At 36.9% G+C, this 11,349-nt stretch overlaps 1 protein-coding gene across 1 annotated transcript in view; it reads left to right on the top strand.

Annotated features, from left to right (window-relative positions):
* NBAS (NBAS subunit of NRZ tethering complex) overlaps window positions 1–11,349 on the top strand; it is a 177,110-nt gene that overhangs the window by 46,795 nt on the left and 118,966 nt on the right. Inside the window, exons 29-32 of the mRNA XM_009639823.2 lie at window positions 321–423; window positions 2,861–3,084; window positions 5,581–5,693; window positions 9,530–9,643. Of these exons, the coding sequence (XP_009638118.2) occupies window positions 321–423; window positions 2,861–3,084; window positions 5,581–5,693; window positions 9,530–9,643 (554 nt within the window). The remainder of the gene's footprint in view (window positions 1–320; window positions 424–2,860; window positions 3,085–5,580; window positions 5,694–9,529; window positions 9,644–11,349) is intronic.

Raw genomic sequence — 11,349 nt, 5'->3', positions numbered from 1 at the left:
CATGTACTATTGGAAGTTATCTACTTGGGGGATAAAGATTGCTTAAATCCCTGTTTTATCCCACAGAAACCAAACAGAAAAAAACACTTTGGATACTGCATTGTTGTTGTCAAACAATTTTATCCCACAGGCACTCTTTTAGCATTAATTAACATTAAAAAACATTCTGTTTTTAAATCACTTCTGGTTAAAAGTTCAAGTAAAGATTGAAATAGCATTTGAGAAAACTCATATTTTTGGTGATGGAACTGTAATTTTATCTACTGCTTTTCTTTAAATTTGTTGAGGAAGAGAATATTTAATTTCAAAAATGTTTGTAGGCAACCGTCAGTCAGTGAGATGCACTGGAAGGAGTTGCTGCAGGATATGTTAGACATGCAGCAGAAAGTATATACATGCTTACATTCAGATACTTGCTATGAGGTGAGTTTTATGTTTTCCTACTGATTTATGTCCCAAGTAAGCTACAAATTTTCATTTCATATTGTTTCTCACAAATGGAAATACATTTTCATGTGTTATGTTACTTGGTTGTCTATTGGCTGTTTTAAGGTATTTTCATTCAAATCAGAAACTTTCTGTGTTAATTCATTTCATCAAAAGCCCCTCTAATAAATACCCTGTATATCTTTTACTAGAATTCTACTTTTTTTTTTTTAAATTGAGTCAACTTCTTGAGACTTCGTAAAAATATGTACAAATGTGTTTAGTAATAAACACTTAAAACTAATGAAAATAAACAATCTTTTAGCTAAATATTATCTTCAGCCAAGCATTTCTTAAACATGAGGTTCTGGTTTGATAGTACTGTCCAAGATCATTACAGGATTATGGACTTTCTACTGCTTGCAGTTGAAGTAAAACAATGTGAGATGAGAAATCTAATTTCACTGAAGGAAAAAAAACCCTACATATATATAAACTCCAAACCTATGTCATTACTATTTGCAAAGGAGCCATTAGACCGATGTAGAATTGCTATGACATGCATTGTTTATCTACATTTTCACTTAAATATTCTACAATTTATTACAGAAACAGAGCCTTGGCTACTATAATCAGTGTTTAAATAGTCACATCTCTCAGAAGTTTAATAGGAGTGTTTTGTTACAGTTTGCAGATGTAATTGCTTATGGCTACCAATCTGATTAGCTCTTGGGAGATGTTTTGAAAGCAAATTTGGAAAAAAAAAAGAAGAAGGGAAAAAGCAGTGTTATTCAACCTATACGTAAAAAGGTCACACTTCCTCTGTAGATGTACAATATGAAGTTGCTCAAGGAGAACTGCAATGTATTTAATGCTCGTGGTTTTCTGGTAGGCTAAGGCTTTAGTGTACTTGTAATTTTTTTTTTTAGTGCATTAAAAAAATTATAGTGCTAGAGCACTCTGAAAATAATAGCATTTGCTTTGCTCTGATTTTTAATAGAGGTTTTTTTTATTAATACTAAATTATTTATAACCTCTTTACTGTACGATAAAAAAAACCCACAACAAAGTGTTTTGGAAAGATTATCTAGGAATGCTGAAAATGCTTTGAAATGTAGTGCTGTCATGTGAAATTATACTTTGATAACTTTAAAACTGAGACATTGATGAGGCAGTAAGGGTTTGCAGTCACATGTGAGGTTTGCATTGGGATCGTTTTTAGCATGACGCTTGCTCTATTCTGCTTGCATGTGAACTGAATCCCATCCTCTTGAATGAATGAATATGTCCTTCATATCCATAATTTTTGAGAGAGGTAAACTGTATGTATGTGATCTTTAAGGAAGAAGGGTCAGCAATCATACTTTGCCTCTTTCACTGTTTCTTGAGGATTAATGCATTGTGATATGGAAGATGATCCAATTGTATGATGTTTTTTAAGAAGCACTGAACTGTGTTCCTTTCCAGAGCATGATATGGTTTGGAGAGGTTCTTCCTAGTGAAGAAAGACTTTAATTTCAAGATACAATTGGACAGGGTGCTAGGTAGTCTCATCTATGCCCCCTTTCCCATGAATCACAGAATCACAGAATCGTAAGGGTTGGAAGGGACCTCAGGAGATCATCTAGTCCAACCCCCCTGCTAAAGCAGGCTCACCTAGAGCATGCTACACAGGACTTCATGAAAGGTCGGACCAGATGATCTTTTGAAGTCCTTCCAACCTGGGCTCCTCTAACTCATTGATTCTGTTTAATTTGTTAGGAAATTTAAAACCTTTGATAAAAGGCAGTTTTGTTGCAGCTGCGATATTTTCTGAAATGATTAAATCCATGTGTTGATCTTCATTAGGACAATACTGACTGTGTTTAAAAAAACCCATATTTTTGTAAGGAATTGAGATTATTTTGAGTGTCTTAAAGTGGGCAAAACTTTGACCTAAAAATAAGTTAGGTGTTCTGTGGCAGATGCAGCATTATAGTAGTATGCATTCTTTGAAGACAGGCTTGATTGAAACTTAAAATCACCGTGTATGCTCAGTGCTAAATATTTTTATTTTCTTAAGGGATACAAAATTTCTTGTTATATGTTGCTGGTTTTAAGGTCTTAATACTGAACTGCCTTTTCAGATTCTTACATCCTATTAACACCTCAGAATGTAGGTATAAATAGTTTCTGATCTCTAAGTCATACTGTAAAAAGGCAGTTAATAAGCTTTTTTTCTTCAGGAAGTAGAAATAACTAGCTATTAGCTAATTTTAGGTTAAATAACTTGTGGAAATACTTTTCTTGGTAGAAGTTATATTTTCTGCTTGGACTGAATATATTCTTTAGACTTCAAAGATCGTTTTATTCAAAGAGGTTGGTTCCATACAGTGCAGATGAGCTTGCTTGAAGCTGCTGCTGCAGATTATTAAATTATTGTTCTTTCTTTTAGATATTCACAGAAAGTCTTTTATGCTCAAGCAGTATAGACAATATCCACTTGGCTGGGCAAATGATGCATTGCAGTATTTGGTCAGTGGATCTACCAAGTTCATCAAAAGGGAAGCCACAGTACCGAGTCAGCTATGCAAAAAGTATTGAACTAGTTTTGGCTGCTGGCAGAGAATATTTCAATTCTTCAACGAGTTTGACTGATAGCTGTATGGATCTGGCCAGGTATATTTACAATTATCATATACATAAATACATATTGCTCTTTAAGTTGAAACTTGAATTTTGTTTTCCCTGTAAGAGGGGGTGTGAATCTTATGTGAGTTTATTTCTCTTTATGTAAAATTACACGGTAAATAATGTCTTTGGCTTATGTAAGACTTTTTGGGGGGCTTTTTTTGCCCCGCCTTGCTTTGTGTGTGTATAAATCATTGCTGTCCCTGGTTGCTGGAATGGTCTGTTCCAGAACTCAGGTTGAGGAAGAAAAAACATGCAAGTCTTCCTCTGTGGGTAAGAAGCTCTCTGTATGTGTCATTGAACCTTTTCCATGTTACAGCATTGAACCACAATTGTGGCCCCCAGTTACTATCACAACAGAAAATAGCATTTTGCTAATTCTTTAATTTCTTTTCTTACTTTGGTCTTTCCCGATTCTCATATTTCATTTGAAGCTATCTGTCTCTCTTTGTTACATTAAGAAATAAGCCAAATAATTCTTCAGGAAGGACTTGGGCATATAACAGCCTTGGAGTGTCGGTGTTCATACTTGTATAGATTTAGATGTGGAGGCATTTTCTTATACAGTTTAGATGCAGATAGGGGAAATAATTCGGTATTGCCTACATAGAAGACTGATGCCTTGACTTACCTTAAATATTTAAAATAGAGGCATGTCTTGATATTTCCAGCCTTTCCCTTTTATTCTAAGAATTTGCTGTTTTGTTGGTATTGTTGTTATGTGTTATAACTAAGAAAAACTGAGAGAGCTGAGGTGGTTCATCTTGGAGAAGAGAAGGCTCCAGGGAAACCTTATTGCAGCCTTTCAGTATTTAAAGGAGGCTTATAGGAAAGATAGGGACAGACATTTTAGTAGTGCCTGTTGCAATAGGACAAGGGCTAATGGTTTTAAGTTAATAGAGGGTAGATTTAGACTAGATATAAGGAAGAAAGTTTTTACAGTGAGGGTGGTGAAACTGGCACAGGTTGCCCAGGGAGGTGATAGATGCCCCATCCCTGGAAACATTCAAGGCCAGGTTGGACGGGGCTCTGAGCAACCTGATCGAGTTGAAGATGTCCCTGCTCATTGCAGAGGGCTTGGACTAGATGACCTCTCAAGGTCCTTTCCAACCCAAATTATTGTATGATTCTGTAATCACTATGAGAAACTGATTTAATGTCGTTGGGAAATTAGTGTTTATTTACTAATTTTTTTTCTCCAATCTCCTATTGAGAGTCTTTTCCATTAGCAGTCTCTGGAAATACAAAGTCTCATTGTTTTTAGTACGTCATAAAGGTCCTGTGATCAACTTTTATCTTTCGGTTTTACAGTGATCTTTCAAAATATGCAGTTAATACCTCAAATACTTGCTATGATTGTGTGACTGTGTGTATATTCTGTTTAGTAAGATGTTTTGGTCCTTCTCTGACTTTTCTCCAATCAGTTGTTTCATGGCAATTTATTTCCATGAGTGATTATCACAGCGTGTAGGTCTCCTAGTAACCTTCCTGTGTGAGTTGTTTTAGGCGGAACGTATTTATCTTCTTTTTAGCTAGTTCTCTTTCCTTCAAACCCTGTTTTTAATTTCCATTTCACCTTGAAATGTTTGTCAGTGCTCCTTAAAAATGTGACAGATTCAGGTGGGAATGTAGCTAATGTACAATTTTATTTTTCATGTGAACATGTCTATTTCTTAATTATAGGACAAATTGCACAAATAAAATACTTTCCTGATTTAACTTGCATGATGAATTAAGCCATTTTAAATCATTGAGACTCTTTCGCATGTGGATTTTTTATTAAATATGTAGTAATAAAATTACATATGAACATGCTGTACCAGAATGAAAGTTTTATGTAAAAACTTACTTAAAAGCTGATAATGTCAATTTAATATTAATAAAATATATGAATATAACTCCCCCAAATTATTCTGAAGATGAATTAATGCATACAATTATTAACAGCACATTATTTAAAATAAACCTTTTAAAAATCAGCTTTGTTTTCATTTGCTGAACCTAGTTGAGAAAACTGCATTTGTGACAATGGCTCTAATATTTCACTCCCAATCAACTTTTTACAGAATTTTGCTCTTAACTTCTAATGTATGGCAACACCCGAAAGCAATAGTGATGTGAGAAATATTTCTCTAAATAATTATATATTTAAGTACATATGTCTTCAATGTCTTCCATTAAATTCATTGCAGGTCTAAATTCTAGAGGGTTTAAGCGATGTTCTTATCAGTTAGGTGAAGAGTGTGGCAATCCAAGAATAGAATTTCGTTAAAATGTTTAGCCAGCCGTAACAGAGAGGTAGTGCCAAACATTTACAATATGTATTACAGGGCTAGTGAGTATTTTGACATTTCAGAAGCACAGTAAATTTATGTGTGTTTTTCATTTTGTTTTGGTTTTTTATCCATAGGTGAATGTTTTCCAAAAATTTAACTTCGAATTCATTCAATGATTTTCAGAAAAATTTATTTCTTTCCTATTTAGGTGCTGCTTACAGCTTATTGTAGACTGTCCAAGTCCTATTCAGGAGGAGCTAGATCTCATTCGTGCTCTCAGCTACCTTGAAGAATTTGGCGTGAAAATATTACCATTACAAGGTACTGCATATTTTTATTCTTTATGTGATTACTTGAATCACAGGCATAAATATGCATGACAAATAGTTTACTATTGCGTGAGTGTTGCATGAGTGAACTAGAGGGTCCCTTGCCTGCCTCCAAACAGCTTACAGGTACATACCAAAAAAAGATTTTTTTTAAAAACATTTTTTCAGTTGATGTGAGATAAAGATGTCTGCATATAGAATCTGTGTTTTGAGACTCATTTTTAGCAGGACTTTTTAATAATTTAGAGTACTGAGTATCTGAAGCTCCCGGTGACTTCAGCAGAAATAGTTTGAGCTCACCTTTTATTTGCAGAATAATCTGCCCTTGCGTATGTGCTCATGAACTTTGAAATAGTGGGTGGAAGAGGGGTACTTCATGCATAGGCATTTTTCATGTCTCCACTTGGGCTGTTTAATTTTGAAGTATATAAAATCCAGTGACAATGGAAGTGAACTTTTTACAAGGTATTTCTTCTGATGACTTGTTTAAAACTTTAAATCTGTTCTGGAGCTCTGACTCCAATGGTATGGAAAGTTGTTGGACAGAAGTCAGAAAGAAAGGGTGAGTATGGACAATGAGGCACAGGGGAAAACAGAACATAGTGCAGTATATTTTACTGCTTATAGAGTATGCCAAACTAACAAGGTTCATTGCTTTATGTGGTGGGTTGACCCTGGCTGGATGCCAGGTGCCCACCAAAGCCTCTCTATCACTCCCCCTCCTCAGCTGGACAGAGGAGAAAAAATAAAACAAAGGGCTTCTGGCTCCAGATAAGGACAGGGAGAGACCATTCACCAGTTGCTGTCACAGGCAAAACAGACTCAACTTGGGGAAATTAAATTAATTTATTACCAGTCAAATCAGACTAAGGTAATGAGAAAATAAAACCTAAATCTTGAAAAATCTTCCCGCCACCCCTCCCTTCTTCCTGGGCTCAACTTCATTCCCGATTTCTCTACCTCCTCCTCCTCCCAAGTGATGCAGGGGGATGAGGAATGGGGGTTGGGGTCAGTTCATCACACGCTGTCTCTGGTGCTCCTTCCTCCTCAGGGGGAGGCTCCTCACACTCTTCCCCTGATCCAGCCTGGGGTCCCTCCCACAGCAGACAGTCCTCCATGAACTGCTCCAGTGTGGATCCTTCCCACGGGGTGCAGTCCCTCAGGAACAGACTGCTCCAGCGTGGTTCCCCTGGGGGGTCACCAGCCCTGCCAGCAAACCTGGGCTGGGCTCCTCTGTCCACAGGTGCCCCCAGGAGCCTGCTCCAGCACAGGCTTCCCCCAGGGTCACAGCCTCCTTTGGGCACCCCCCTGCTCTGGCGTGGGGTCCTCCCCAGGCTGCAGGTGGGGATCTGCTCCCCCGTGGGCCTCCCTGGGCTGCAGGGGCACAGCCTGCCCCACCGTGGGCCCCACCGTGGGCTGCACCTGGAGCATCTCCTCCTCCTCCTTCTTCACTGACCTTGGTGTCTGCAGAGTTGTTTCTCACATGTTTCTCACACTCCTGTCTCCTCTGGCTGCTGTTCTGCTGCAGGCTTCCCCCCCCTCCCTTTCTGAAATATGTTATCCCAGAGGCTCTACCACTGCTACTGCCAGGCTCAGCCTTGGCCAGCAGTGGGTCAGTCTCAGAGTTTGCTGGCATTGGCTCTATCAGACACTGGGGAAGCTTCTAGCAGCTTCTCACAGAAGCCACCCCTGTAGCCCGACCACTACCAAAACCTTGCCATGCAAACCCAATACACTTTGTTAACAAACCCCCAGCTTTTCTAAGTGAAAGAAGTACAAGACAGCTCATCTACCTGGCTTTCAGTAAAGCTGGAAGTATGGTTTGTGGGCAACTGTGTGCAAATGCATGAACAGTGATACTGAAAGCACTCTAAAAGAACTGGCTGAGAATAGTGCTGGGTACCAATGAAATGTGCTAATGGTAGTGTTTTACTTCTGGCATTGTGCAGAGAAATGCTGGCATTTATGGAAGGCACTTGTGGGTCTGTGGAAAATGAAGTGGATGTTCTTTGTGGCTGTTGTTACTTTACTTTGGTGTTCTCTTTTTGTTCTTCCCCCCCCCCCCAAGATTTCTTTCCAAGTGAGCTGATGCTCCATGTGCTATATTCAGAAATCTTACTATTTCTGGACTGAGAATAACTCTGGCTTCTACATCTTGCAACATTGTCCTGTTGACTTCTAGAGCAGAATTATTTTTTAGTCAGTTTGTTCAGCTTGTAGAAAAGTACACATCTTTTCTTCATCTTTTTTGGTGTGGACATGAAGGTATCATTTAAAAATGTGGCAACATAATATTATTACATTAACAGCTGATCTAGATTAATTAGAATATGTGAAATCATGCCTGTAATTTCCTTAATGATCCTGACTTATCCTTTCTTCAGCATCTTTCATGTAATTCAAATTAATAAGATTAAAATTATGTTTTAATGTTTTAATGAAAGCCTTTAAATGGTCAGTTACTTTGATAGAATGTCATTAAAATAATATTAAGGTTCAGTTATTCCCACAGTAAGGATTAGCAATAGACTTTTCTTTGCACTTCTAGGTTTAGTTTTCTGTAGAGCTTACCTTGCATTTGTTTTTTTTAGCAAGCTCAGCAGTTAAGGTTGTGAACTACTATTATGATGTATTTTAATAAAGTCTGGTTTGGAGACTCCTTATTAACATAAAAGGCGAAGAAAAGTCCGTCTTTAATGGAAGTGTTTGACCCATGGTATTATTTCAGATTACTTTCAGTTATGTTAGATATTTCAAAAAATCTTGCTTATACAATCAGTGAATGAAAACATTTTACTGCTGTATACTATTATATGTGTGTGCTTAGAATATTAAAAATGAAACTAAAAATGTAACCTTTTCCTGCTCTGCCATTCTTAATTCTTTTTAGTCTAATTTGATTTGCAGAACTTATTAATAAGTTTTCAGTATGTGAGTGCTTCTTTGCTCTTATTGAGAGGTCTAATATCATATGTTTTAAGCCCAATACACTAATGCAGAGTTCATCCCCCATGTAGACATTAATATCTTACTGAGTGTTAAGTGGAAGATCTGCATGCTGTACCTCTGTGTTCTGAGAACTTGCATGGTATGAAAACATTACCTTTTTAAAGCAGCAGCCTGAAGTTAGCCACCCACTAGCTCGCTAAAAAGACCGCTGAAATCAGTTAATGATATTAAATTATACAATTAAGGTAATTGTTTAATTCTTGGTAAAATCTTGTTTGAAACATAATACATGTTACAAGCTTCTCAAGATATGGTTAACACAAACTGGTGATTTGCAGGCTATCCCTCCACTTTCTCAGAAAATACTTACATAAATTTAAACAGCCTGAAAATTATGCTTATGACAGTTTTCAGTCTGTGTGATGTATCCTGTCCACCCTAAAATAAAATGTAGCATGAAATATTACTTATTTACAACATTCTGAATGAAAGTTAATTTCTGTTTTAGCAGTCTTCTGAGAATGTTGCAAAAATGATATTTAAAAAATAAAAAAGGCATGTGGTTAGTCACATAAATGTAAAAACGTTGAGTCTGAAAACCTAAAACAAAAATAAGTTTTCATTCAGGTCAGTCTCCCTCTTCTTCCCTTCCCAGCCTGACTTGCTAGTGATTGGGGCTGGATATATTGTAGTGTTATTTTAACTTTCTGTTTATAGGTATAATTGAGGGTTTGCATGCAAGTAACTTCGGGCTGATTTTCAGATTGTGTTTGCATTCTTATATTCCTTAGCGCTCTTTCTGCATCTACATATTTTAACCAGAAATACAGCAGTAAGGTTCATTTGTACAGTCTCTAACACCAGTTCTTCTTTCAACAGTGCGTTTGTGTTCAGATCGACTAAGTCTCATCAAGGACTGTCTTGCTCAGTTGCCAACGAACTATAAGCAGTCTGCTAAGCTCCTGGGACTTGCAAATTTGCTGAGGGTTGCAGGTAAGCTGTGTTAATAAAACACTGAATTGTAATTCAACGTGCATTTGTGTTTATGCTTTAGGACATTTGAGTTGATCATTTGAATGTGTGTTCAAGGATATCACTAAAAAGTCATCTGGAAGAACAGTCATTGGGGAGGAACGAAATATTTTACATGAATGAAATATTTTATCTGTAAAACAGCTGATGATGTCAGCTGCTCTGACATTCCACTAATAAATAAAACCAGCCTTGTCTAATCTGGATTTTGAGCTCATTTCAGATTGCAGGAGGTGAGGCTAAAAATAATTTGTCATACGGTTAATTGGTAGTACTAAAATTTTAGTAAATCTTACTGTTTCTGTCAAATGAGGTGGCTTGATTTATAGTAATAGTCCCATTTGAGTTAGAGGGGAAAAAAAATCATCTGTAATCCATAAAACTCTGCTGTTAGACTTTTGTATATGCTTCGTGTATCTCCTTTGTGCACTGAACATAATGCATTAGCTTGAATATTCATTTGAGGAGCTGAACATCTCCAGGTGTTGAATCCTAAGGATATTAGGGTTTTTTGTTGGTTTTTTTTTTGGTGGTGGGTTTTTTTTTGGATGTTTTTGGTTGTGGGTTTTTTTGGTTGTGGTTTTTTTTTTTTTTTTTTTTTTTTTTAGGATAGCCTATCTGAAGCGTCTGGCAGACTTTTTGATTTTTTGAAAAATACTTCATCAATGCAACTGCAAATACAATACTGCTATGTTTTTATGATTTAGAAATAGGATCTAGAACTATAAAATATAAAATAGAATTTCATATTCCATGCCGTGTGGTATATAAATTCAGTGCATTCCAGCTTTGTCACTGATGCATGCCTGACTAGTTCCTTTCTCTCTCTATTTGTTAAATAATTTAAGATTTTCTTCTTAGTTTTCAGGAAGCTTAGTATTGGCAATTTTTACATAGTGTTATATATATAGGGAGGGAGATATTCAAGGGGGTTTGTGTGAGGTTATGAACAGAGGTACAGAAGTTAGGTTGTTGACCTCCTGAGATGCCTAGGTCCTAAAGAAAGGAGTCACTGGAAACCTCGTAGTGACTCTGGTAAGCTCAGTGCTCCTGTTACATAGCGCTGCTGCTTGAAAGACTGCAGAGAGGAGGGGATGGTAGATGTTAGGTAGCTGGATCTGATCCACGTATTTGTTCATTTTACATGTAATCTCCTGTTCTGTAGAAAAACTAGAATTATAGTCATAACTTCTTTTTTTCTTTGCTTGCAAGACTTTTGGAAAAAGTCTCTCCATATTGATTCATAAGACAAGATTGCAGTACAGCTCTTCCCCTCTCCTCTCTGCTTCCTCCCACATTAAGTTAAAATCTGTCAGTTTTTCTTCTTAATATTCTGGGTTCTTCAGGCTAATGCTGCTGACTTTTGTTTTACCTTCTTTTTGAATCTGAATTACTCTCTCACAGTGATTCTATGAAGCTTAATAACACAAAGTATTTTTTCCAGTAATGTTATCTTAGTGCCTTAGTTGTGGATCAGCATCTACAATGCCCTGCTATGTACCTTTGAACGGGTAGCAAACTTGTGTCTCTCATCTCTAGAGACTGAAAGATGAGAGGCAATGTAGAGAACTTCAGGGAATTTGTGTATAGATCATTGATAATGTCTGTGTGCTAGCATTATAATCACAGTGGCACTTACTGAGATACCACTGAAAAGAGACTTAAAA

This window comes from Egretta garzetta, unplaced genomic scaffold (assembly GCF_000687185.1).
Source record: "Egretta garzetta isolate BGI_Z169 unplaced genomic scaffold, ASM68718v1 scaffold15, whole genome shotgun sequence".
Taxonomy (NCBI): Eukaryota; Metazoa; Chordata; class Aves; order Pelecaniformes; family Ardeidae; genus Egretta; species Egretta garzetta.
This window is presented reverse-complemented; position numbering and strand designations above follow the sequence as displayed.